General features: G+C 53.5%; 13 protein-coding genes across 13 annotated transcripts; 5 read left to right on the plus strand and 8 right to left on the minus strand.

Annotated features, from left to right (window-relative positions):
- The first annotated feature begins 1020 nt into the window (after positions 1–1020).
- On the plus strand, positions 1021–2275 carry BU26DRAFT_57412 (uncharacterized protein). The gene is made up of 2 exons (XM_033834326.1): positions 1021–1470; positions 1522–2275. The coding sequence occupies exons 1-2, from the start codon at positions 1385–1387 to the stop codon at positions 1979–1981; spliced, it is 546 nt and encodes a 181-aa protein (XP_033680849.1). The 5' UTR covers positions 1021–1384; the 3' UTR covers positions 1982–2275.
- Positions 2276–2305: 30 nt separating this feature from the next.
- Positions 2306–2611, minus strand: BU26DRAFT_607158 (Nop10 family nucleolar RNA-binding protein; the record flags this gene model as incomplete). The annotated part of the gene is made up of 2 exons (XM_033835728.1): positions 2306–2355; positions 2431–2611. The coding sequence occupies 2 exons, from the start codon at positions 2609–2611 to the stop codon at positions 2330–2332; spliced, it is 207 nt and encodes a 68-aa protein (XP_033680850.1). The 3' UTR covers positions 2306–2329.
- Positions 2612–2925: 314 nt separating this feature from the next.
- BU26DRAFT_532612 (uncharacterized protein) lies at positions 2926–3380 on the plus strand (the record flags this gene model as incomplete). Its single annotated transcript, XM_033831113.1, has 2 exons — positions 2926–3097; positions 3187–3380. 2 exons carry the CDS (start codon positions 2926–2928, stop codon positions 3378–3380), a joined length of 366 nt encoding a protein of 121 aa, XP_033680851.1.
- Positions 3381–3675: 295 nt separating this feature from the next.
- On the minus strand, positions 3676–6429 carry BU26DRAFT_532613 (uncharacterized protein; the record flags this gene model as incomplete). Its single annotated transcript, XM_033831114.1, has 4 exons — positions 3676–4305; positions 4339–4470; positions 4507–5112; positions 5146–6429. The coding sequence occupies 4 exons, from the start codon at positions 6427–6429 to the stop codon at positions 3676–3678; spliced, it is 2652 nt and encodes an 883-aa protein (XP_033680852.1).
- A 942-nt stretch (positions 6430–7371) lies between these two features.
- On the plus strand, positions 7372–8437 carry BU26DRAFT_567370 (uncharacterized protein; the record flags this gene model as incomplete). Its single annotated transcript, XM_033833647.1, has 2 exons — positions 7372–7717; positions 7803–8437. 2 exons carry the CDS (start codon positions 7372–7374, stop codon positions 8435–8437), a joined length of 981 nt encoding a protein of 326 aa, XP_033680853.1.
- A 268-nt stretch (positions 8438–8705) lies between these two features.
- Positions 8706–11086, minus strand: BU26DRAFT_552883 (uncharacterized protein). The gene is made up of 2 exons (XM_033832174.1): positions 10463–11086; positions 8706–10411 (listed from the first exon to the last, which is right to left on the minus strand). Exons 1-2 carry the CDS (start codon positions 10980–10982, stop codon positions 9054–9056), a joined length of 1878 nt encoding a protein of 625 aa, XP_033680854.1. The 5' UTR covers positions 10983–11086; the 3' UTR covers positions 8706–9053.
- Positions 11087–11542: 456 nt separating this feature from the next.
- Positions 11543–12436, minus strand: BU26DRAFT_57526 (uncharacterized protein). The gene is made up of 4 exons (XM_033834348.1): positions 12397–12436; positions 11869–12241; positions 11696–11760; positions 11543–11639 (listed from the first exon to the last, which is right to left on the minus strand). Exons 2-3 carry the CDS (start codon positions 12051–12053, stop codon positions 11715–11717), a joined length of 231 nt encoding a protein of 76 aa, XP_033680855.1. The 5' UTR covers positions 12054–12241; positions 12397–12436; the 3' UTR covers positions 11543–11639; positions 11696–11714.
- Positions 12437–13541: 1105 nt separating this feature from the next.
- BU26DRAFT_432514 (P-loop containing nucleoside triphosphate hydrolase protein) lies at positions 13542–14761 on the minus strand (the record flags this gene model as incomplete). Its single annotated transcript, XM_033823978.1, has 3 exons — positions 13542–14020; positions 14082–14285; positions 14341–14761. 3 exons carry the CDS (start codon positions 14759–14761, stop codon positions 13542–13544), a joined length of 1104 nt encoding a protein of 367 aa, XP_033680856.1.
- A 70-nt stretch (positions 14762–14831) lies between these two features.
- Positions 14832–16008, minus strand: BU26DRAFT_577252 (uncharacterized protein). Its single transcript, XM_033834398.1, has 2 exons — positions 15805–16008; positions 14832–15753 (listed from the first exon to the last, which is right to left on the minus strand). Exon 2 carries the CDS (start codon positions 15714–15716, stop codon positions 15078–15080), a length of 639 nt encoding a protein of 212 aa, XP_033680857.1. The 5' UTR covers positions 15717–15753; positions 15805–16008; the 3' UTR covers positions 14832–15077.
- Positions 16009–17911: 1903 nt separating this feature from the next.
- Positions 17912–20185, plus strand: BU26DRAFT_521402 (uncharacterized protein). The gene is made up of 3 exons (XM_033829519.1): positions 17912–18410; positions 18483–18700; positions 18756–20185. The coding sequence occupies exons 1-3, from the start codon at positions 18025–18027 to the stop codon at positions 20024–20026; spliced, it is 1875 nt and encodes a 624-aa protein (XP_033680858.1). The 5' UTR covers positions 17912–18024; the 3' UTR covers positions 20027–20185.
- A 904-nt stretch (positions 20186–21089) lies between these two features.
- BU26DRAFT_488555 (uncharacterized protein) lies at positions 21090–21980 on the minus strand (the record flags this gene model as incomplete). Its single annotated transcript, XM_033825983.1, has 1 exon — positions 21090–21980. The coding sequence occupies one exon, from the start codon at positions 21978–21980 to the stop codon at positions 21090–21092; it is 891 nt and encodes a 296-aa protein (XP_033680859.1).
- Positions 21981–23442: 1462 nt separating this feature from the next.
- Positions 23443–24942, plus strand: BU26DRAFT_552887 (uncharacterized protein; the record flags this gene model as incomplete). The annotated part of the gene is made up of 5 exons (XM_033832175.1): positions 23443–23728; positions 23781–23800; positions 23853–23957; positions 24019–24401; positions 24456–24942. Exons 1-5 carry the CDS (start codon positions 23515–23517, stop codon positions 24940–24942), a joined length of 1209 nt encoding a protein of 402 aa, XP_033680860.1. The 5' UTR covers positions 23443–23514.
- Positions 24943–25383: 441 nt separating this feature from the next.
- On the minus strand, positions 25384–25716 carry BU26DRAFT_567376 (uncharacterized protein; the record flags this gene model as incomplete). Its single annotated transcript, XM_033833648.1, has 2 exons — positions 25384–25627; positions 25685–25716. The coding sequence occupies 2 exons, from the start codon at positions 25714–25716 to the stop codon at positions 25384–25386; spliced, it is 276 nt and encodes a 91-aa protein (XP_033680861.1).
- Positions 25717–25982: the final 266 nt, after the last annotated feature.

Raw genomic sequence — 25982 nt, forward strand, 5'->3', positions numbered from 1 at the left:
CAGATTACACGGCTGCCCGCAGCCTGCGAAAGCCCTCACAGGCGGCTCGCGACACCGTTCAATGCTCGCCAGGTATGCCTCACATCGGACCTTACACGAGCGATGACGATTGCTGCAGGAGAACCCCTCTCGGCCATGCAAGACGAATGCAAGACAAATGCAAGACGACTGCAAGGCGACTGCAAGGCGACCCCCACGCATCCTGTGATGCTCGATACTCGATGCAGCGCAATAAATAAGCTTGCGCGAGAAACGCTATGAAATGCAGGGTGGGGGAAACGCTCGCGCTACCCCTCGCCAGCTCATCAACCACCTCCTCACTTCATAACAGCGCCATCTATTGCTACGGCTCTCGGAACACTAACCGCCCAGCAGCATGGGCTGCTACTGGAAGTATGCTTCCGTGCATTACAACACCGATACCAAGGCCGCCCTCCCTCCGTCACGCGCTCGGCGACAACCGCAGACAGACCACACGCGCATCGCAATATCAGAGCAATGACGTACAGCTGCGAGCAGCTTCAACGTCGCACCGCATTCGGCGATAACGCAGTCCTGCGCATCTGCAGTGCTGCACTTTCCTCTCGTGGTTTCATTCTGTCATCCCATCTCCTCTTCATCGCAAGCCTTGGTCGCACCATCCGGGAGAATTGGGACACCATCGCAACGTCCCACGGGCGTCTTGTTACACTCCATTTGTCGTCGAGTCAAGGTCGCTGCGCTGAGCTGAATTTTGAACGCCAGACTTACACTTCACGATACCCCTCTCAACTCTCAGATATGGCCTCTGCGCAGCTCCGTTCGTGTCGAGCATTCCTGCGCCTCCCTGGTATCCATGCTTCTTTTCGCTGGGGCTGTAGGTAGGATTGCGGCTGGCTTCCAATTGAGCCTCTCGCGGTAGGGAATTCTCCGGATTCAAGAGCTCGCCGTACAGGCAAAACTGCTCGTATAGCTAACCATTATCCACGCTTTTGTACGCACCTACGAAGGCCTCCAGGGTGGTTGTTACGTGCGTCGTTATATCCAGAGAATTCCACACCGTGAGGTGAGTCTATGCGGAGCTCAAAACTGGTTCCCCTGGAGTGGCTGTGAGTTTCACGGACTCTTAGGCGTGCTGTGCCGCGGGGCCAATTCGATCCTCCGAGGCGCAGACTAGTTGCCTGTAGGTACAACTGTTTCAACGTTTCAATCAGCTCGTGTCCTCTCCTCTCTACCCCACCATTTCTCTCTCTCGGTATTCGTTTGAAAGAGCTATTGCCGGAATTTCGCAAACGACGAAGATTTTATCTTGAGCAGCGGGTGCTCCAGCGCGATATTCCTTCATTCTTGCTCCAATTTCGCCTTTTCCGAACAGCACACCCACTCCCCAAAATCAACCTCCACCATGCCCGTCGTCACAATCGCCGACTACAACACCTACCGCAACCCGCGCCACCCCTTCACCCGCCAATGTCCCAACTTCCGCACATGGTAGGTCCCAGCGCGCACAGCAGCATATCCGCGTGTTTAACAGTTTCTTAGCTGGCCCGGCCTGAGCGCCTCCTACAACCCCCTCGTCTCCTCGCGCCCGCTCATGCTCCGCCGCATCTCCTTCCTGCTCATCCAGCTCCTCCAACTCACCCACATCGCGCTGCACACCACACTCCAGTCCCTCAGCACGCTCTCGCAGCTCCCCTGGACCGCCACCACGCTGCTGTTCTTCTTCTTCGTTGCCTGGAACTTGCACCTGATCGTCCAGATGGAGGGCGAGCGGATCGTGTTCGGGAAGCGGTTTAGCAAGGTGTGGTTCGACGCGTTTCTCTGGGGCCTTGTGGTTGCGTATGCAGGGCTAGTGGTGGGCGACTGGATGGCAGGGGACGTGTGGCGGTATGAGGCGCAGGTTGCAGAGGTGCTACTTGATCTGGTTATTTTTTTGGTGGCGTGGGTGAGCACGTGGGCGCCATATGGGACGGTGGTGTTTTGGGGAGAGGAGCAGGTGTGAGATCTCAGAGTGTAGATGCCCCTGTTTCCGCGCAGCTGGGGAACGGTGGGGAGAAGGAAGACGGGGTTTCGATGGATGATGGGATTTTTAAGGACGCAGATCAGGCCGTAGCTAGAAAGACATCCCTTCATATCCCCCAGCGAGATAAATCGCTCGCAATGCATACCCATAGCCTAGAACACTGTCCGTTCTGTCCTATACTCCGTAAACGCCACGCACGCATGCACGTATGCACATATGTATGCATGCATGCAGCACCATTTTCTTTCCGCTCAAACCCCCCGCGACTCTTCCTTCCACCTCCATCTCAAACCCCCGTCAACCCCCCTCTCCTCCCCGTCCGCCCACCTACTGCTTCAAAGCAACCTTATCCTCTGTCCTCGTCAGCCATCTATCCATTCCCATCTCCTCCCCTCCTCAATTCCCCCCTCCCGGGCAAATCCACTTACTCTGCTCCAACTGCATCGGCAGCACGCCATAGCGCTTCTTATACGTCACGCGCTGGCGCGAGTACTTGTCGTCGGGCGAGAAGCGCGCCGGGTGCGCGGACTTGGCGATGCGGCCGTCGACCGCTTTTTTCAGCGTGTAGATGCGCTTGCCGTCTGGCCCGTCGAGGTACATGAGATGCATGCTGTGGGGGGTGTTAGATGTTGGTTGTGCGGAGGGGGGAGTGGGAAGGAGGAGAGGGACGTACGTGTGGGTTTGTTTGGTGGTTGGGTGAGTGAGGAGTAGAAGGTGTGGTGTTGAACTTTTTTGCGTTCCGCGGGTGGAATTTGGAAAAGGGAAGCTGGAGCTCCAACTCTTGGCGTGTTTGGCGCGTTTGTTGGCTAGCTTACCCGCGCCTGCCAAAGCTCCACATCACCCTCTTCCAGCAACCAACAAACTCGCCTTTCCTCCGCCGTCCCATAGCAATCTCCCCCGCTCTACCCAATCTTCCCGATAAGATGGAGCTCCGGAACCTGTTCTTTCTGGTGGTCAGTCTATTCAGTCTAAGCGCAAACGCGCAATTCGGCTTCTTCGACCAGATGTTCGGCGGCGGCGGCGGCGCCCAGCAACAAGCGCAGCAGCAGAACGTTCGCAGCGACGCGGCGTGGTACCAGCAGCAGTATGAGGGCGGTATGTGGTCCTCCCCCCCTTCTTTCCACCTCCATCCCCATCCCCATCCCTATGCTAGCACGTCCAGCACCTCGCTAACTCTGCCCCAGCACACTGCGACAAGTACCTCTGCCCCGGCACCCTGTCCTGCGTCCACTTCCCGCACCACTGCCCCTGCGCCTGGGAGTCCGTGGAGGATAAAGTCGAGCTGGGCGAGGGGATTGCCGTGTGTGCGAGCAAGGGCGGGTATAAGGAGGGGGAGACGATGCGGAAGATTCAGTGGGCGCGGAAGGGGCTGCTGTGAACTCGGTGCGCGCGGGGACTTGGGCTGATGGGATCGGATAGTCAAGAGAATGGGGCTTCAGGCGTTTGGGAAGGAGGGAATGGAAGCGGCGTTTTGAAATAGCATGAGGGAGCACGAAAGCGTGTAGATATGACAGGAATAGCTTTCAAGATGCTTCGGAGTCATCGTCATCAGGTCGTCAGATCGTACAAGGGCCCTCGTTGAACCCAATACCAAACCAGAGATCCTATGCCATGCATATAGCAAAACCTCGCACAAACGCCTCGCCCGCTCAAGAGTCCGGAACGTATCCCATTCAAGACCTCTTCACAAACTGATAGCGATACCCCTGTCTCTCCCCCAGCTCCTCCCTCGCAACACCAACCTCCTGCCTCCCCCACTCCCTCATCAATACCTTGCCCATAAACTCCCTCTCATCTCTCACCTTGCCTATACTCTCCACCCATTGCCCGTCTCTCTTCCCCACTACTGTCCTTGCGCGCTCTTTCAGCGCTTTGCTCAGCATGCCCGCTAACCGCTCATCCATGGCCTTGTTCACGGCCTCGAAGTCCTCTTTTCGCGTTTGAATGTCAGCTTTTAGCGTCTCGTTTTCGGTGCGGAGGGTGGAGAGCTCCGTTTGGAGAGTAGAGATGGTAGCCGAGGTGGTTTCGATCTCGAGGGCTTTGAGGCGGGTGTTTTCTTTGCGGAGCGTGGAGGTCTCTGACTTGAGGGATTTGAGAGTGGCGGCTTGTTTTCGGAGGAGAGTGCGTAGATTCTCGATCTCGGCGTCTTTGGCATTGACCTGGGATGAGGACAAGGACAAGGAAGAGCTGTCGTCCAAAGAGGCATCTTCCTCAGAGGCTTTCTGCGCAGCCTCCGCGCGGACTTGGTCGAATTCTTTCGAAGTCTTCTTAAGTTCCTTCATGATTCTCTTCTTTTCAGTCCGCTCTTGCTCGATAATAGCGCCGGCTTTGCGCACCGCGTCTTCGGCTTTCTCGCGCACGTCTTCGAGCTGCGCTTCGTGGTCCTCTACGAGCTTGTCATGCTGGGATTGTAGTATTTTCAACTGTGACTCTGCGTCGGCCTTTGACTCCTTCATCTTGCTGAGCTTCTTTTCGACGTCGGCAACGCGGCGGTGCGCTTCTACACGCGCCTCTTGGAGACGGTCGTTCGCTTCTTCCCAGTCCGTCTCAGAGCGCTCGGCATCCGTGCGAGCCTTAGCGCTGTCCCGGTGCGCTTCCGCCAGCTGTTGGCGGAGAGTGGACACCGTCGTTTCGAGCCCTTCGATGCGGCCTTGTGCAGTATTCAACCGCTGCTCATATCGCTCTTGCTCCTCGATCTGCTGAAGGATTTGCCAGTCTTTCGCTGTTGCGTCGGTGCGGGCTGAGTCTAGCTGTCTCTGAAGGGACTGGAGCCGTGAATCCAAGTCCGAGCTGCGAAGAAATTGTTGGTTTTTGGCAGCAGCGTCGGTCCGGGAAGCGTCAAGTTGCGATTGAAGTGATTGAAGACGGGATTGGAGGCCTGACATCGTCCGCAGCCGTTCATCTTTAGCGGCTACGTCTGCTTGAGCGAAGCTAAGCTGGGACTGAAGGGACTCGAGGCGTGATTCCACTTCGCGAATGTGGGAGCTACGCGCCTCGTTCTCCTGTTGTGCAGATGTGTGAAGGGCCGCATTTGCTTGGGCTTCCTCGTGAGCAGACCTGGCTTCTGCTGTAGCTCTCTCCAGGTCCGCCTGAAGAGTATCAGCTTTCGACTGCATAGCGGACAGCTTCTCTTCCAGCTCGACCCGCTCCTTGGAGAAGCCATTATCCCTCAGTTGCTGTCCCTCAGAGTCCGCATTCTTCATACCCTGAAGCTTCTGCTCATGCGATCGTCGGAGCTGGCTCAATTCGCCCTGCACTTCCTCCAACAGCTGGCCGCGTGCCTCCAGGACCTCGTCCACTGCTCGCTTCGCCTGCTCTGATGCTCTTAGCTGACGCTCGAAATCTTCCCTCTGATTCTGCAGCTTAGCCAGATTTTGCAGGCGCAGCTCTTCTCCGAATTCTTGCATTCGTGCGTTTAGCTCTTCTTCTTGCGCTTTGAGCCGGCCGTCTAAGGATGCGCGGGAAACTTCGAGGTTCTTCTTCTGCTCTTGATTGTGTCGCTCTAGGGCGCTGATCCGCTCCTTCTGCTTGTAGCCCTCTGAGCGCGCTGTGTCCAATTCGGATCGAGTAAAGGAGAGTATAGTCTCAAGCTCGGTGATGCGCGTCTTGCTGGCCAATTCTTGCTGCTCAAGTCGAGATTGCAATTCGGCGACCTGTTTTCGGAGCGCGTCCTCCTCCGCTATATCCTTCTTCGTAGCGCCTTGCTGGGGATGGTGAATGACCGTTTCCTGGGTCGGTTTGCGCGGCGTATCGTAGTCTTCCACAGTCGCCTGCAAAGACCGCGCCCTTGGAGCCGCTGGACTTGGGACCTGGAGCATATTCTTTTTTGGCACCCGTAAAGGCGTCGATGTGAGCGCATCCGGCCCGATGTCGGTATCCGGTAATGCGCTAAGGTAACTCCTAACCTTCTCTTCGTTCTCCATAGACGCCGCCTCAGAGGGAGCTTTGCTGCTAGAGCGTCCATTCTCTGTGCCATTTGCCCGCATGGTGGGCGAGGCCGAGTGAAAACCTGCCTCCACTTCACGATCCCGCGAACTGTCCTCAATAAGCGCCCTGTCACCCTCGGCTGTTGTGTCCTGCGCTCCATCTGTTTCCTGCAGCGCATCGCCTCGCACCTCTGCGACTCGTACATTTGCTTCTTTTCGCGACCTGATTTGCTGTGCCGCAGGCAGATCGGCCGTCATCCAGTAGGTCATGTTCATCGTGAAGTCCTCCGGCCCTTCGATATCGCTGGTGTCCACGACATCCACCTTCGGCTGGTGCTCTTCGTCCACCTCGGTCGATTCGAACGTCGAATTGAGCCCTAACGCGTCTAAATCCATCTCATATTGCGATCCTTCCTCGGAGGTCTGCTGACGCGCCGGGCTGCGCTGGGGTGAGCGCCATCGCGTTGGGCTCGCGGTGTAGGAGGAATGTGTGCGCGCCATTGCTCATAGTCTGCAAATTGGCGTCTCTATGCGCAGGCGTGGTGTTGATATGGGATAAGAATTGAGTGATGGTGTTGTTTGTTTGGTGTTGACGCTAAGCGCGACGCGGTCCCACAGATGCGAGGGCACGTGCGCGGCGTGAATTCCGTGCCCCACCATCTCAAAATTTCCCACTTCTTCCACCATCTCAATTCATCCCCAGGCCATTTAGCTTTGCGACTCTCGCAATATTCAAGGTGATCCTCCGCCTCCAATGTTCAAATCAGCGCTGGAAAGACTTCGGGATCCTCGTTGCGGCGACATCATTCCCTTGATTCGCCGCCCAATCCATCTGTCTTACGATGAATCCTAGGCAATCGACAGCTCCAGCCGTCTGGAGACGGTCATTCGATCCTGAACCCAATGTTCGCTTCACTTTGCATGCATTTCTTCCGCATAAACGCTCTTAGCAACGTCTCTATCGTTTCATTTCTCAAAGCCAATATCACGGATAGTACGGAGAATGCCCTTCGTATGCTTCATTCGTTTTGTTTCCAGCCCATACCGCCTTTCCTACGATTCCATCCTCGTATTCATTTGCTCCAATCAACGTTCCTCGCTAGGCAAATCACGGCCAAGCTTGACCCGATCCATGATCCTTCGTCCCCAAAATAGCATCACTGTAACCGAGTATCCGGGATAAACATCTGAAAACGTTCTCGATCGTCCAACCGCACATCGAATACGAGCCGTCATACGGAATCTCCCACCCTCCATTTCGCACAAAATATAAGGCCAGCCTAGCCTGTCATGCGCGCCTGCGCATGCGAGCACCCCTCTACTTCCACGTGTCGGCGTCGAAAGATCTTGAAGATGGGCACCGGATACGAAATATGAACCGCGTACGAGTACTACCCGCTACCTTGCTGTAATCGCAAGCCGACAGCTCCATATGCTCGCAAAATGGATGCCGAAAACACGACATACTGGAGCTTTCCACCCGCCCTCAATATCTCATTCCGCCAGGCATATGCGGAAGAGACCCAACAGCTCTACCTGCACAACATAACCACCGCAACCCGCGGCATAGAACCGCTCATCGTCGACGCAGTTCATAACCTCACTTTCGCCCAGCGGCTGGCAGATGGCTTCAGCAATGACGGGTTCGGCACCCAAGAAGCCGCAGTACGGCAAGGAGACGTCATAGAATTCGAGTGGCAGGATAGCGTGAACAGGACCATAGAGCTGAACTGCATGGTCTGCAGTACCGGCGCTCAAGGCGGCTCTATCGAAAGCGCTTGCGACAATTGTGCGTCCGTCACTTACCTTTCCCGCTGATGTGCGCCCAGGAATCGCTAGGAGGAGATCCCATCATACCGCTGACCACCCTTCAGATACGAACACCGAACACCTTTCCGCTCGTACAAACATCTCAAGCCCTTTACTCCCCGGTGAACAGTGGATCTTCCCAACGCTAGAAGACTACTTCGCCCTACCCAACGAAACGTGCGGCATATGCATCCTCACCCTGTATTCCATGCTGGGCTGGAGTACTTCCGATTACTCGATCCCCTTCCCCGTCCTCCAACAACCCACCACGCCGCACAAACTGTTCAACGCCGAGAACCCAACCGGGACTCCAGATCCCAGCATCCCCACCTTGACACCCGTTCCGGAGCACGGCAAACCAAACGTGGGCATGATCGTTGGCGTCGTCGTCGGTGTGTTGGGCGGCGCAGCACTGCTCGCACTACTCTGCTGGTGGCTCTGGAGGAAGGGCAGGGCAAAGACAAAAGTCCTCGAGAGCTCCGCGAGTTCCACGGCCGACCAGATCGAGGGCGCAAGCGTGGGAGGTGCTAATAGAGGCGCACCCGATATCGCCTTACAGCGCATACAAGGTGTAGTCCGCAGACCAGACTCAAGAGCGAGCGAGGTGCCGCCGCCGTACCACGAGGCTATTCGCGAAGCCAACACCGACAGCCCACCGCGAGTCATACAAACACAACCTCGAGCAGCCCGCTACGAGTGAGGCATCGTCAACGATTATCCGAAAGGGAACCCGTGCGCGATGAAGTGAAGCTCGAACATTTCGTCGCTTCTTACGCCCAACGGGAAAGAGTTATCGAGTAGACACTCGACATTCGCGCTAAACCCTCCAGAAACCCCTCCCAACGCCGCGCACATCGGAAGTCCAAGAGAACGCAATGCGAAACCAGGAACAGAAGACCGGGCGAGATGCGACCAAGCAGCGAAGCAGTGACGCACAAAGGAGAAGCAGGGAGGAACTAGAGAGGCGAATGTATAGAATCAGACTAGGGAGGGAGAGCACGCCGTGTAACGGTCCAGAAACGCAACGGTTGAGGAAAGAAAGTATGCGTAGGGACAGGCAAACAAGGAAGACTACAAGATGAGGAATGTGTGTTCAGTGGGTTAATAGTCGGATGTATGTAGGTAATGAGGAATTCAGCAGCAAGGCCGATTTCTAGGTGGACAAGGGGTCTAGAAGTTGCTCAAATGCTGTAATCCAGAGGCAGCAAATGCCCCATATGCAAAACTCCCAAAAGCTTCCCAACCGTACGGCCCACGCACCAGCGCAATGCCAGACTTTCCAGAGTCGCAAGCAAACTACAGCATCATGCAATCGCTCAATCCAAACCATCATCATCCTCATACTCGGTAATATCCCCACTGCCATCCTCTTCAGGGATATCCAGATCAAAATACAACTCAACGTCATCATTCGCATCCAAATCCTCCATCTCCTCATCATCATCCTCCGCATCAAACCAATCCTCCGCATCAAAGTCGACGCCAAAATCCGGATCCAGCTCGGCGTCATCGACTTCGACTTCCAGGTTCTGCACGATGTCGCTGTCGTCGTCGAGCAGGAGCGATTTCCTCAGCAGCTGCGTGAGCGAGCGCCGCACTTCGTTCTTGAGGCGCAGGATATCCGAGGTGCCAAGCTGGTCTGTCTCGGGGAATTCCTCGTCTGGGCGCTCGTCGAGCCCGCGCCGTAGCACGGAAAGCTCCGAATGGGACATGCCGGCGGCGAACGAGCGTAGGTCCTCTGGGAGGTCGTTCTCTTCGAAAGAGCGGCGCAGATCTTGGGGGAGGTCTACCATATGGCGGAACCCCACTTTCTTAGAATCGTACACGCACACGAGCTCTGGTGTTGCCTCGCCGTGGAGATAGGGTGGGATAAGACCGTGCCGCATGCTAGCCTCGAGATACACTTTCATTGCAATGCCGCGCTTGTGCAATTTGTAGGCATAGGCGTGGCGATCGCAGATGCGGTCGTCTTCGTAGATATCTACAATATTATCGTCTGGGAAGATATCGGCGCTTTGGGCGAATTCTATCGTCCTCAATGACGGCTGGTTTGTGTACGGCTCGAGGGGTGGAAGTTGCTCGAAGAAGGAAGTGATGGCTGACGCGTTGCCACCGTACTCCCGGGCATGATGGAGGCGGAGAGTTTTTAGGTTGGGTGGAGCCTGGACGGGGGAGAGAATGAACTGATGGAGGAACGAACACAGGGGAATGTCCACGAAGCGGAGTTGGTGGAAGTCGCGCATGCCATCGCCCCTCACGGGGCGATATTTACTCGCATCCCCGAAGAGACGCCAGTAAGGATCAAAATGCGTGAGGCTTTCAAGAGAATGTGCCACTGCCTTGAGGGCCTCCAGCGAGGCAGCCGGTGCCGTTGACAAATTGGGCGCTATGCCTTGGGAGCGGCGGATGTTATAGACGTTCTCCCCGAGTGTGAGATGCTTCAGAGCTTTTGGTGTCCGCAGTATGTGGCCAATGCCCTTAGGCGTAAGTTCGCATTCGTCGAAAATGAGGGTTGTGAGCGGAGTTGTTTTCTCGTAGGGTTCCAATTCCGGTATGTCTTGCGGGATGATGATGCATGAGATGTGGAGGTACCGGAGATTAGGGTGCCGGAAGAGGCAGTGGAAGCCCTCAAGATCCCAAAAGTCGGTGTTCGCGCCGTGTGAGTGTAGTATCACTAGCCAGATATGTCAGTATTTGCGCAGGTGCACATAGAGTCTACGCATACGCTTCTCTAGCTTGGACAGGCCAAGTTCCGTATGTGTCAGCGAGCCATTCTGTCGATAAAGACTAGCAGCCTCCAGCGCCTTCCTAAACTCCTCCATATCCTGCTCCACCCACTCATTCCCGCCATGCTCCCACTTAAAGTTATCGTACGGACTTTCGACATGCCAATCCCTCAGCGCCTTCATCCTCGCGACGTATTGATTGAATGCCGCCCGCTCCTCGGACGTCGTGCCCAGCCCAGTATGATAGCGGTATAGTATCTTAAGCGTTTCGACGCCATCGACGCGCTCGGGTCTACGTGAAAAAGCTTCGAGAATGGCGCGGAGGTCGTTTGTAAAGAGGAGCTCGATTTTCTTGTAGATGTGCTTCTCGCATTCGTGCTGGAGGAGGTGACATGTCCGCGCGAGGGGGCAGAGAGTGCGGTTGTCCCCGGCAAGATGGGCGACGACTTGGATTACGATTTCGGTGGGAAGGTCTAGCAGCCCTCTGCGCGGGGTCTGAGCTTCAGTATCGTCGGTCATTATCGTGTTATAGGCGGGGGCGATAGAGGCAATTTGACTGTAGGTTCTGGAGTGTTAGAGTGCGGAAAATTCAAGTGTTTCATCTTCGCGTGAGGTCGCGAGCTTCAATGGTGGTGAGGGGCAAACATTGAGGGGTAGCTAATGCACGCGCTATCGGCTACACCTGCCAGGCCGCATTTGGAATAGGGGAGGAACTACCGAAGGCCTGTGAAAGTAGACCGCACGACACTACCCTTGAAGAAGCGTTATGTGTTCAGATCATGCATGCATTACATGTGACCCGGCATCGTGTGTCTTCGTCATAGATGCCCACTATCATAAAAGCAATTTTCAGATGATGTCCATTGTAGGATGTATTGCTAGAGTTTGCAGCTGCTTCCTTCAGGGGTCTGCATCGCTCCAGTCCAAGTTCAGTGCTCAATTTCCATCCATCCTCCAAAACTAAACTCTCTCAGTCAATCGTATGCCAATGCTCAACGGCCCATAGCCAGGCGGAATCCATCAACGCCTGAAATGCATGCCCAACGCCAGAACAAATGAGAAGTGCCGAAACTATGCAGGGGTATGAGTGGTTCGTCGGCGGCGCAGGAACAGGTGGTGCTACAGAAAGGGCGCAAGGACTAAAACCTCGGCGACGGAATGAACTCTATGCGCGGCCTACAGCCAGTCAGCTCTCTCTGGCCGTCATACTGCAATGCATGATAACGACGCACTCGTGATGGTTAACCATGCTTATCTCGCGCATCCGAGATACTGCGAGGAACAGTATACGTTCTCCCTAATCTCATAATGAGCGCTTGGCTTCCTAAACTGGAAAAGCATTCCTCTCCAACCACCATACACAGTGGGATCGCATGCATGCAAGTAATGAAAATGGGAAGCGTACCTTGTCAGGTAGGACCCATCAGCCCTGGTCCTTCTCGACTCCAGTAGTGGCGGCACGAAGGGTAGGGTGAACGCGGAGACAAGGTAGCCCGTCATGAGCGTCGCTTTGAGCCTGTAGCGCGGGTCGCGAGGCAGCTGTGTCGAATAGCGGCGGAACTGGTGCAGCGCATGCGTTGAGAAAGCCATTGTAGAAATATGGTATTGGTTTAGACCTGCGATCCTTGGTCGAAGATAAATAACTCCTAAAAGTTGGTCGTTGGGCAGCTGAAGTTGTTGTCCTGCTTCTGAGGATGTGGGGCTAGGGTCGTAGGAGCTCGAGTCGAAAGTGGGGTTGATGGATCGCGTTGACTTGAACGTGTCGCGTGTAGTGGTCTCTTCTTCTTCTCGTCTGCGGTCAGTAGGTATATAAGAATGCAAGGAGCGAAAGAGAGAAAGGTAAATAGTAATATGAGAAACGTGGCTGCCTACGCGGCGGCCTCGTGTGCTTTAATATGCCAGGGGCTTGCGGGTGGGTAGCGGCGGTACTCACGGGGCTGAGGCAGGGTTGGGCGGCAGATGCGCGATGATGCAGCTGTCGGAGATGTGCGCTGAGTCAGGTGCGGGTACAGTAGGGCTGTGTGCCTCTGACTGGGAACTGAGAGTTATCTAACGGCGATGCTGCGCTGCACGATGATTTGCCGATAGCGAATTGCCGGCTTGCGAGGGATTGCTGCACGATCGCGTGGGTCTTCGAGTTGTCCAACTACTAGCAAGAAAGCGCGTGCAAAGGGAGAGAACAGAACAGAAGAAGACGTTTCCTAGGCAGAGAACCCCTTGAGTATATACGGATGCTCACCGATTATTGACAATGTGTTTTGTGGGGTAAACGTCAAATGTTGGGCCGTTCGGCCATCCGAGAGCCAGAAATCAGGCCATTGTCGCGCGAGCGTCCTTCGACTTTTGCTGGACGGCAAATCAGCTCGGGGCGAAGGGCGGATGCCTTCCAGCAAGAGTGGATTCCCTCGTTCGATAGAGGCGCACTGATCACGCCTTTATTAGCTGGGTTGCGACACGCCCGTCAGCTGCTTTCGCTGCGCTCTGATTGGCTGAACCGCTGGCGGGCTTACATATCCTACATCGCATTTCTAACCTTTGATCATTCCGTAGTTCTGATTATGAATGCTCTTGGGACCGAAAACAGTCGAAATGCGTTGCAGAGTAGCAGTTTGACTTGTATATCCTGCGATCCGACCAACCGGCAAGACGATCACTCATTCACCGTTCCACATTTCGCCGCTTCGGCAGGTTATGTGATGCCTCTACATCTGTTACCGGATATATGGGCAATACTTCCAGAAAGCACTAGGTGTCCAACTTTTGCTCCTGAAAACATCAGACCGAGAAGCTGGGAGACTAGCTGCTCTTGGATTACGACAGTCCTAGCCTAGCCCTTTGGCTTTAGGTGCCAAGGTGGCCTCAGACGGATCTTATGCTAGCAGTAGTGTATTAGCTAGTGGCTCTACTAGTTACCATGACAACCTCATAGCAAAGCCCAGGTGCGACTTTGCTGGCATGAATCTAGTGAATCAAATTTGCATTCTAAGACGTTGCAGGGAGATTCGAGCTTCACAAGACTTGAACGTGAATGTTTACATCTTGCTCAGTGTTTGTTTCTCCTTCATCGGATCCAGAACCCTACACAAGTCGTGGCCTCTTTGAACCGTTCCCAGAAACCGATGGTCTCTCGTATCCATCAGCATCACGATCATCATCTAGGGCAGTCCTTCCGACGTGCGTTTCCTCCCTGGCCTCTGCGAAATCCCTCTCGAAATCCTTCATTGCCTTCAAGCTCGTTTGTATATCCTTTGGGTGTAGCTCTCTCCCCGCCGCTACGGCCAGAGCCATTGCTGTACGCACAACATTCTTGATTTGACGCCCATTCAGTGCTTTGGCAGACAAGGTGTCTAGGAGAGCTGTGGTCAGCCAATAAGGCTTGGGACGCTGAGAATCGTTTGTGATGAATGTAGTCCATAATTGGCGCTGAGAAAGCGGCGACAAGCCGGGATACCTGATGGCGAGGTGAATGCGCGATATGAATGCCGAATCGAAATCTGTGATGCGGTTGGTGGTGAGAAACATGATGCCTTCGAAATACTCAAGAAGCCGAAGAAACACTGATCGTTAAGTGAGTGGCGTGTCCGAATCATTTCAAGTGAAGAAGCTGGAGGAGATTACCTGCCACAACGCCGTTTCGCACCAAATCATGCTGGCTACGCTGCTGCAAGAAGACATCTGCTTCGTCAATGAGGAGGATTGCCTTCCAGCATGTCGCTAGGTCGAGGATTTCAACAAGAGCCCGTTCGCAATCCGTAGCCGTTGTCCCAAGATCACCAGAGCTCACAGAGTAGAGCGGTCGTCTTGTGTAGTCACCTAAACTCTCTAATGCAGATATGAGTCATCTTGTTTCGCTACAAGAAGGCTGTGAGACACGTACCAGCCGTAAGAGTTTTTCCAACACCAGGTTCACCATGAAGAAGGAAAACCAGCCCCTTTCCTTTCCCTTTCACAAGGTCATCGAATTGTAGCTCTTCCGAATGCGCTTTGACAAGTGAGGAGAGCATTACCTTTTGTTCCTCGGCTAGAGCAAGCGACTCGAAGGCTCTTGTGTTGTATTCGAATTCGGTTGTCCGGTCTAGTTCGAAGAAGCACCACCTTTTTGCGGAAAGGGAATAGCCGGGAATTTGAGAATCGAACAGGCACCAATCCTCATCGACTATTATAGGCTCTCCGCTGAGATCGACTTTCAGAGCTTCTGATGCAGCGATGTTCTCCTTGTGCCCAAACCTAACCGCGCCAAACTTTTCGACATCGACTATTATTCGTCCCCTAATCTGTGGCACGTAAGTCAGGCTCATGGATGTTTCGACGACAACTTGCCATGATGGATTGAATGGGAAATACGTCCTCTTCTCTGTCGTAGGAAACGATACGGTTTGGAGAGAGGGAATCCGCTACCCCGGAATAATATCGATGGCTCTGCTCTCTTAATTGGACATACTTTCGACCTCTTGTGAGAAGCGATTGGTAGATCACATAGTGGTGTGGGTGATAGTGAAGAGGGTAGACCCGGAGCTCTTGGAGAGGTCTATATCCATCATACCAAGGTATAAGGATGGTTTCCGTAACGAATCCAAATATCTCTCCATCGTACACAATCTTTTGCGCCTTGACTCACCATCTTGAAAAGGAGTCAAGCTTCATGGAGCTGAAGCGCAGGATACGCTGGATACCCTTTCGCGAGTGGAGGATGAAGCTGCCGGGCTTGAAAGCCATCCATAGGAATTCATGCTCAATGCCCGGAGCGGCTGTTGGCGATTCCATGAAGGTATAGAAGCTGGATATCTCCCGGGTCAAGGAATTGTACATGTAGTTCAGAAAGAATATGAGGTGCTGTGCCGCGGTTTGGTCGGAAAGACGCAGTCCATAGTCGCGAAGTTCTTCGCGATAATGGAAAATGCACCTCAGTTCGTCTCGAATGAGGATCTTTCCGGTATCAAAAGTTAAGCCAGGGTACTCCTTGATGACTGCCCGAAGAGCTGCCCTGATGTAAGGAGATCTGACTTCCATCTCGGTGTACTCAAGCTCGCCGAGACGGCCGTAATATCTCGTGACAAGAAGCGCTGATTCTTGATTCACCTCTGCTGGAGCCCAAGCTTTTCTTTTAGTCCCGGCGTGCAAGGCAATCCGTGTGCTGTCCGAATTGTACCGAGCTTCACACATTTTGATTTCCAGTTTCTGGCCTATTCTTGGGTCGGCGTCATCAGGCTCATCCTTGGCATTAGCGAAGACTTGGGGCGTTGCAAAATCCATCGTTACACTGCTCGTGGCCTTCTAGAGGCTCCAAAACCTAACGTTGAATTAGCCATGAAGCAAAACCTGATGGACGCAACCTCCCAACTGACGGTGTACCGGCTCCTAAACTATCAGGCAAACATGCCTCATCTCACTCGGGCGAGGCCAAGATATGTTCGAAGCGGACAGCTCAGGATGGCGAGCAGATGAAATGCACTGTTCTGCGACCGTGAAATTAGGACCCACGCGTTTGCGCTCGGACAGCGAGTATTCATGGGCGGGCCGAATATTAATAGACGAGAGCGGTGGGTGCAAGGCTATATTTGACGCCACGGCGTGAGGCCCGTGCACCGATAACTGTTGGAGTACAATCGCCAAGCTTCCTAATCGGGCACTAGCGCCACTGGCGCCACAGAGATTTCTTCGATTTCTCGGAGCTATACACACTCAATACAATACACCTCACCCCAACATGCTGTATTCCTCAATTGCCTACTTCAACAATAACCGCTGGAGAGGTTTCCGGAAACGGGCAGTTACGCCAATGCAAGCCACATGCAGTTGCCTTCTGCGGTCGTGAAACAACCGCGCTATCTAGGTACACATCCAATCGATATCGCTCGGTATTATATGACATGTAAAATACATTAACCGATATGCTTTTGCTGGGCCGTTCGTGATCCTTTGACAGACTTTGCGACTAAGACGCAAGCGAACACTACAGTCTCTTGTAACAGAGCCTCCACGCGGTTCTAACAAAAGCCCTCACCGGTACCAAATTCCTAGAAGAGAAAGTCTTGGACTCCCAATCCCATTACCTCAATAGCCGTCGAATTAACTACCCCTGAGTTTTCTCGTCACGCCTGACAGCTCCAATGTTGTTGTATGGTTGATCCCGCATGGATTCATTCTGCCAACGTTGCATCGCAAACGAACCCGGCCTATCCTGTGCGGTCTCTCCTTCCCTCACAGCAATCTGATACACCTCTGAGGAGCTAGATTGCGGCTCCACTCGGGGATTGTCCCACTCACGCTGCACTTCAACATGAGTGGGGGAGGTGCATGAAGGGGCTTCGACATGCCCGGTGGTTTGAGAATGCCGTTTTGTCAATACGTACGCTTGGCCATCGACAAGAATATCTTACTGGAGGCTTTTCCATGCCCTGCCCTTCATTGAGACTTTGCCCCTTTCCCCCGGGACATTTTGAAGATTGTTGATCTGGATACATCGGTAGGAATTGAACCAGAAGACAGCGTGGATAAGGATGAACAGTTTGATGTAAAGCAATTAGATTCGGACAAGCTGGACTTGAGTTCTGCATTGACTTGTGTCGCAAGAAATGGCATTGCAGGATGCTTGCCGCTATATATCCGGTTGGAAGAAGGCGAATGCCTTCTGCGGCCATGTTTCTAACACTACATGAAGGTCCTCAGCAACCCTGAAGTGCCACTTTTAGAGGCACTTCTGCAGAGGAAGGGTAAACCTGAAAGGCGTGAGACGTTTGGGCATAGTCGGAGTCCTTGCGGGCCAGCAGTTGGTGGAGATGCCAAGGAGCACTTTGTAAAGCTCTTTGTAGAACTTTGGTAACGTAAAAATATACGCGAGTAGGCCAATAGTAAGATCAGCAGCGTAGGATCCATGTCTGGATATTCCTCGCGGCGCGACGACGACGGGCCGTTGCACGAGTGCAAGCCCACATCAAGCGGTTTCCAAACATGGACCTAGCGAATAGCCGGTCAGCATAGACGTAAAGCTCGGATCTGGGCGATAAGGTGTTGCGGCCAATGAAGGAGAAAGCTGGCGTCGGCGGCACCCCTCAGCACTTTTGACGACAAAAACGGCGTCACGCGGCGGCGCTACGGCGGTGCCTGCGTCCCGCGATGCGCACCAAGCCAGCGACTGCACTTTCGCGCTCTCCCGGCGACGCGTTGGTTTGCACTTTGGGGTGCACTTTGGGCGGCGAATGAAAAGACGGTAGACGTCTGGCCTTGCATTGTCCGCCGAACCAAGCACCCAAAGCGCCCCACTGCCTGACCGGTGACGGTAGACGTCCGACGAGGCAGAATAGGGCGCCCTCCGAGGTGATTGACACGCATCAAGGCGCGTTGCACTGGCTGCGGCCAGAAAGCTGATGGAGAACCACCGCTCGCTTAGCTCAGCCTCCAGCTGATGCCTCCGATCTGACCGCTTCGCTTCGAGGCCAACCGCGCTGCCTCGCGGCTGTCACTCTGTCTCGTCCACCCAACTCACCCACTGCGACTCACCATGGCAAACCCCTTCTTCAACTGCTTGAGCCAGCTTCAGCATGCAGCGAGCCGAGACACAATGGCACCGCCGCCTCTTGCAACATCGACGCTGGATCAATCCATACATGACAACCAGAACCACCACGCGAACTATCCTGGAGATGGATTGGCGTCCTCGTCGCAAATGTACGCAGGCTCGTCGATTTGCGCATGGGAGCCTTCTGGACTCTCATCCCACCTGGTTCTGTCCTCATCAGGCTATGATTTTGGGGGGCCGAGTGAAAACCCCACCCGACCTGCGCATGCGTCTCCGAATCCACAACACTCGTTAGGACGGACAACAATGATTTCTCCCGAAGTGTGGACCAGACACAAACGCAATATCCGGAAACTTTGGATCGAAGAACAGAGATCACTACCAGAGACGATAGCAATCATGTCCCAGAAGCATCACTTTAACGCATCGTAAGTTTTCTCTCCCTGATGACGAGCCGTAACGTGGCGATAACATTCTTGGTGCTTATGACTGGCGAATAGTCAAGACCAATACAAAAAGCAGTTCAAGAAGTGGAATTGGTCAAAATACATACCGGCTAAGGACGGACGCTGGATGCTGTGGAAGGCCGACCAAAGAAAACGAGAGCAGGGAAAGAACACGGAATTCGAGTATCGCGGTCAAAAATTGACCGAGACCAACATCCGACCACGTCTCGAACGAAAGAAATTCGAACCAAATCCGCAAGCGTTTTCTCCAGGTACTTCACTTATTCATGCTTGTGCCAATTCATGGTATACTGATCAGGACGGAAGACGCCAAAACCCCAAGCGAAATCAATTACGCAACCCCACGCGATCATATGCTCTCCCCGCCAGAAAATAGGCCGGCGCCTCCCCGGAATACTCAGCCAGCTTGGAGCCCCCCATCCAATTTGAATCGGCTTCAGCGGCAGATGAGGCTGGTATGGAATGGCCGCACAAAGGCGGATTTCCAAGCGCAGTATGAGGAAGGACTCGGAGATGCGCGTTCTGGCCGTGCAGACGAGGCTGAAGCAAAGATTCGAAGTGCATTGGACGGGCTTGACAATCTTCTCTCGACTACTCATCCCGAAACCATGGACATAGCTTACCATCTAGCTTCATTCTATGCTGAACATGTCCGCATGAAGGATGCGGATACTGTGCTCGACTGGCTCACCCTGGCACATTTAGAGGACTTTGGCCTCTTTCATCCAAGGACCCTTTACCATGCTGGAAGTGTTATCGAAATGTTTCGTAATTGGGGTCGACCGGGGGATGCAGTCGAGTTTCTCAAGCAAGTACTCCATGAATTGGATAAAGAAGAGCCTCAATCCAACGACGCCCGGCTATCCACAGCGACTGCAAGTGGTCCTTCCACCCTATCCACAAGAGCTGAGAATACGACCACTGCTCGTGAGCAAGCACAGGCTTCAGGAGTTCCAATATCTTCTACGGGTCCCATCGAGCCTTCCATGTTACAGTCGGAACATCGCCAAACAGGGAGTGGGATGCAAGGGGGTGAAAGTGTGGAAGCCATGTTTCTTCGTCTAATTCGACACTGCGAAGAGTTCCCGGACGAGCTCATGGTGCACTCTCTTCTCTACTATGGTGCTCTTCTCAACCATTACGAGGATATCGAGGATGTACTAAAGAAGTCGGATGCGCTTGACCGGGCAGAACAAGCCATTTGGAATATTCTACGTTCAGACCAGGAAAAGACGAAGGATCTTCTCACCGCATGCCTTCAGTTAGCGAAATATTTTGTCGAAGCTGGACGATACGCGACCGCCGACGATATCTTCACCCAAATCGAATCCGAGGCTCAAGAAACATTTGGCTCAGATCATCCTAACTTAATTTCGTTCCTAGAGACCATTGGGACGTTCTACCAGCACGAGGAAAGGTGGCAGGATGCTGCGCCTCGCTTCGAACATGCGTTGGCGGCGCGTCTCTCGAGATACGGGGAGAGACACGAGAGCGTGAAACGCCTGGAAGCCGCTCTTGAGAACCGGCATTACGAAACATACATACCTCAAAGGATGGGAAGACTAGTTCATGCGTAGACGAGGCCGCGATACGCAGAGTGGTAGCGCCGGATGTCTACTTTGTTGGCTTCCGATCGCTCAGGGGATTCCTAGCCTAGGTAGTATGCCACAGCATATCCTTAACAGACGTGAAAAGTGTTATTTAGTCGGCAAAATTTCATAGCAGAATCAAGAAAGTCATTTATAAATTGTAGGCTGCCAAGGTGACAGTGCTTGCCACCTGCACGAGCAAACATCATGAGCGGCCCTTATCCTACAGAACCGTCTCCTGATCCTTCAATTCCCCAACTATCTCAGACAGGCTGATTTTGTGCCGCGCTCTCTAGCACCTGAGCGCTGCCCTACTAGCGATTATCTTCCCCCTTATTTTAGAGGCATCCCCATAAGACAGGCCTCTACAGACTTCTGTTTACTGGTATCCACCCCTAAATAAGGGTCTATAGAGGCCTATCTTAGCAGACCTCTACTCTGTAGAAATAAAATTACGTAAATATACTCTCTACCACCAAATATTAGTGACTACTACCAAGGAGTTTTGGAGCAGCGGCCTAGGTCACTTGAGTTGTGATCTCGAGGCGGTACCCTCCTTCTCGTGAGTAGTACCATTGGCTTCTTGACCTGTCGTCGCCTAGGTGGCGCCCTCGTTCTTATTCTCGTGAGCAATGACGTTGGCGCTTAGTCTCACTGTTATTTGAATGACGTGTGACCTTCGTTCTATAGCACTATTCTGAGTGTCAGCCTCTCGTGAATGGCGGCTCTGGTTTCTTGAGCGGTGCCCTGGGTGTCGGTCATTTCGCGATTCCTTCTCAACGGGGACGAAGCAGGTCAATCGAATGGGCGTTAAACTGTGACATTAGCTGCGCGCACCTATTAGTTTCCGAACCCGGAACGTGTTGGTATAGCCGCCTTCTTTTATAGAGGCAATTGGGAAAGAATCGGGGGCTGTTAAGCTATTCTTAGACGCCTTACGGCAAAGTCCCTTGCATTCAAGACTCTCGAGCGAATGTGTTTCTATACCCTCTTCAATCAATACCTCAGTATGGCATCGACGGAAAGAACCCCACTCTCCACCCAGGGGCCCTTATGCTACGCGCACCGGCGCCGACCGACTAGGCGCGCGATTGTATCTCTTCCTCCTCATCCCCGGAGGAAACGTCATATTCAGCCCACACCCTAGATGCCCCTCACACGTAGAAATCGTGTGAATATACTTGATCTTGCCCTTCTCAACCCTGAACAAATGGCTATCAGGCGTCGGCTCGCTACTCGCTCGATCCAGCCCCGGAAACCCCACATAAATGTTCACGACGCCCATCTGTACGTCAACCACGTACCTCCTATCGACGACGTGGATGGTGCTGGGTAAGCCGAGATCGCAGGTGTTGGCTGAGAGATTGCCGCCGCCCGTATACGCACCCCCTTCGAGGCGGGCGCATGGCGTACCCCATGGCACCGAGACGTTCGCGTTGGCAAAGCGATCAAAGTAGGCGTCGCCGGCCGCTTGGATTACTTCGCGGGAATCTTGCTCCGTGGTCGGGATAGGATGCCAGTCCTCCAGCTCATAGCCGTAATGCGCATATCCCGTCGCATTGAACAGCCAATCTCCCTCATCGCTCACCAGCGTCTCCATCTTAGTAATATACTGGCCGTCAGCCTCCATCCTGGTGCCGATCACGTACGGGTGCGCGGTATCCGTGACGACGACCTCGACGAAGGCGGTGCAGTAAACTTCGTCGTAGAAGGTGCGGTCGTATGAGATGGGGAGCGGTTTGTTCATGATGCTGACGTTCAGAGGGATTTGCTTGAATTGCTCAGTGTAGACGAGGTTGGCAGAGAGGGATGGGATTTCGTGTGGATCGCCTTTGGTTTGGGCGGAGAGGTAGGCTGCAGACATGTCGTTAAGGAAGGTTCGATCGCACATTGCGGCCACCGTTGCGGCGAGTGTGCCGGCGCAAAGCAGTGAGGAACGCATAATTATCGACTCCTTTCTCAATTGGCGTAGAATGGTAAGTTAGAGCTGTCTTCCTCAACCCACATTGTTGCCCGTCGATCTGTTTCCATTAAGTACTGCTTCTCTCCTGGGTTCGTGTCAAATGCCGTCACCCCTCAATCTCGATATGTCCGTTCTTTCAATGGTGCGAACCAATAGTTCGTCGATCAGGGCTTTTGTTCCTATCCCCATGGTCACTTTCATCAATTCCCATATAAAACCAGCCGGCATAGCATCGGTATTAGAAAAGCGCGTATGTTTCGTTTATATCTGTATAGGGTGTGGGGCACATCGGTCGCAATAATGATTGGTTGGTTCCTGATGCTCTCCGCATTCATCTACGAACCATGCTCTTTACCCGGTACGCTTTGTACGACCAGGACTACAACTTCAGCAGAGATCCGCCGAGCAGCGACGCGCGGAACGCAGCCTGTGCCAGCGACTCTGCTCGTCGATATTTGTGGACAGGCTTGTAGGGAGAGATGCAATCAGTAGTAAAGCCCCAAGCACTGCGATTGCTCACCACTGTGCGGGGTTTGCTGCGTCATACCTTGCTTCCCCAGCCTCGGCAAATGGCGATGCGGAATTGCTTGCCTTGAGGCATCGCTTTCTGCCTATCCCTCCGACCAGATACGTTGAGCTTTGCCCGGGAATGCCGTCCCGGTGAGTTCATATGGTTCTCGCGTTCGATAACGGCTGGGACGGTCCCTTTAGCGAGCATGCCGATGGAGACGAAGAGCACTTCGCAACAATTCATGCTGGATGTCCCGGATACTCCACATTACCATAGCCCATGTGAAGGGAGAGGCGCTTGGCGGCGTTCTCGGATGCTGGAATGACTCTATCTCACGTCTGGGGCCGCCCTGTCAATCCCAGGCCTTTTGTCGATGATCGATGACGTATATATGTCATGTCATACACCGACGTTTACTGATACTTGAATACTTTGAGGAGCAAACATGCAGCGACGCGGTTAACGTGACTGCTGATGAAGAGAGTAAAATGCGAAGGATGCCACGTCAGGACGCTTGAAGAGGTTCGATTTCGTGATCAGCCACCCTAGATAAGCGCGGCTGGAAGACCGTCAGCAACGAGAGGAGGAGGTAAGAGGCACTGTTTATGGACGGAGAAGGAAGATAAAGAACGAGGTTTCATCCGAGAAGACACCAATGAAGCGCAAGCGGTCCGTGCGCAGGGCTTAGCGCTAACTCAGCAGGGTTCGGCCGGCATACAACGCGACACCTCACTGTCGTCTTATGTGAGGCTTGAACAGGCATCGGAATATGCCATTGGATAACCTCTCGTACCGCAACGTCTAGCGCTTACCACGTAGCCATGTGTCCCCGGGATGCTGTGCGAATCTCACTCCCACAGTTCGGGCCCCCGCCATCTCACAGAGGCTCTCCGACGCGATCTAATCGCTTATAGTCTTCACGCCTCATCTTCGCTGCCATGAAGCCGTCAACTTTTCTGTTTTGTCTTTGTGCGGGCGCGGAAGTCGTCCCGGTGGCTTGCCATGGAAAACTGTTTGGACCCGCTGATCCTCGATCCTAATGTCTGTCCTGGTCTGCAGCCGCCGCCGGGCGTGATACCCATGGACCCGAATGCGTACAGCCTGCGTCCATATGTCATCGAGACTACCGCCGTGTGTTTGGCATTCACGGTGCCCGCCGTTGTAGTACGCATCTTCACTAAGGGGTACATACTCAAGAAGATGCAAGTCGAGGATTGTACGTTGGCTCCTCCCTGGATTTACTCTACCACATACTAACCGCTTTTAAGATTCCCTGCTCATAGCACTGGTAAGCGTGTTCTCTCAGGTTATGATGGACTGACGAAGTTAACCTTTTGCAGGCTGGCTATGCCGCCTACTTAGGGGTCATGCTCAAGGCTTTCGACTACAACTGCGGCAAGCATCAATGGAATGTATCCATTGCCGACACTATGATCATCCTCAAGGTACTCATCTAGCCCAAACTCCACTGCTCAGCCTCGACCCTAGCAACTGACTCCGCCCTAGTACGTCAACATAGTCCAAATCCTCTACTCCCCACCCATGTTCTTCGCCAAACTAGCCCTCCTCCTCCAAATCCAACGCATCTTCACTGTCACCCAAAAGAACTTCACCTATTGGGCCTCCTGGGCGCTCATCATCGCCAACGGCGCCATCTACACCGCCGTGCTGTTCGCATTCATCTTCGCCTGCGTGCCGCGGGAGAAGATCTGGAATCCGATGCTCTCCGGCAAATGCATTAACACGGGCGCGACGATGATTACGACGAGTACTATCAATGTGGTCTCGGACGTGGTGATTTTGGTACTGCCCATGTTGGAGGTGTGGAAATTGCATATGCCACTGAGGAGGAAGGTGGCTGTGGCGGCGATTTTTGCTACAGGAATACTGTGAGTTTCCGAGTGACATTGTGTTTGATGCTAGGGTAGGCTGACCTTCTTCAGTGCTTGTGCAGCGTGCGTCTGCCGTCTCGCCTACACCATCAAACTTATTGACACCAACGACCTAACGTATTGGGTCGCACCAGCAGGCATGTGGGGTGCCGCCGAATTCGCAACTGTCATCCTGTGCTGTTGTTTCCCCACCTTCCCGCGCTTCCTGACTTTCCTTCGTGGCAAAGATCGGTCCAGCAAAAGCTACTCTTACGGATCGAATTTGAAGGCAGAACCATCGGGAAGCCACTCTAAGAGCACGGGGAAGAACCCAAAGAGTCCGTATTCGTGGAATGAGACCATGCCAGATGGCCCATATATTCAACTGGATGAAAGGACCCTGGCGTCAAGAAGCGAGCACGTTATTACAACCGCGGACTCTTTGGAGAGCTTGAGGCGGCTGGGTATTGGGGCGATCTTGAGGACGACGGAAATTGAGACGTCTTCCGTTCATCTCGACAACGGAACGCAGAAGGATGAAACATTACTAGCAAGATAGGAACGCTGAAATCGCGACAGTTATCGCCTGTTTATCAGCCTGCTCCATAAGGACCCATTGTGACGATATGCGCTATATTAAAACACGAGAGCAACCCATTGGCCAAGATCTAGAGCACCTCATTTTCCGCCTGGCAACGGCGCCTCCAAGCTGGATCGCAAAATCGCCAGATGCGGTCATCTTACCTAGCCGTACGTCAGCCATAGTGCTTATGCCGCGATGAAGCTTGCGATGCATGCTCGGGGATCCACATGGGGAGCCTAACCCGGGCCGACTACGAAGTCGATATCGAAGCGGTAGGAAGATTGCTTACACCGAGTCGGGTAGCTCCGCTGATATGATAGTGTCGTGTAGGTGTGAGATTATATAATGGTCCTGAAGAGAGAACTAGCGAGTACAATATTCATAGCTTGCTCTATACGTTTTCGTGTTGCTTCGGTTCTACATCTCGCAGTACTCTACCCTGTACCTCTTACCGCGCTTCAGATCTGTTTCGCTAAATGAGTCCAACGACTCAAGGCCCATCCATTCCCCAGCAGCAACAACCGCCACGAAGAAGCCGAGTGCGGTGATGAGGTAACTCGCGATGCTGAAGCCGTCCCCGGCCTCTCCAGTAATGGCGTTGTAGGCGATGCCAAGAAGAGCGCTTATCACAATACAAAATACGGTTAATTTGTAGATGCGTCTAGCAAATCATTCAGTACAAGATCCTCAAACGGTCGTCATGTTCCTGATTACTCACCTGGTGTTCACTCCCTCGATGATCTCCGCCATAACAACAACGTCGCGCCTAGTTTTACTGTTATTGCACCAGCCTGTTTCAAGCTTGTCGTCAAGCAGATTTGTCCAACTTTTGCTACCAGGTCTGGGATGTGAAGTTCTATCTGGCCGCTCTCGACGCTCGGTGTGAGCCTGCCTGTTTCGCCCACCGTGTCGACGGCCCTCGTCACCTCGTCTATCTTCCAGTAGTTGCAGACTCATACTTCGGGTCCATCCCCTCGCTTCTGGGTACTCGGGCTCTTCTTCGCTACCAACTCTAT

The sequence above is a fragment of the Trematosphaeria pertusa genome (assembly GCF_010094035.1).
Source record: "Trematosphaeria pertusa strain CBS 122368 unplaced genomic scaffold BU26scaffold_11, whole genome shotgun sequence".
Classification (NCBI taxonomy): Eukaryota; Fungi; Ascomycota; class Dothideomycetes; order Pleosporales; family Trematosphaeriaceae; genus Trematosphaeria; species Trematosphaeria pertusa.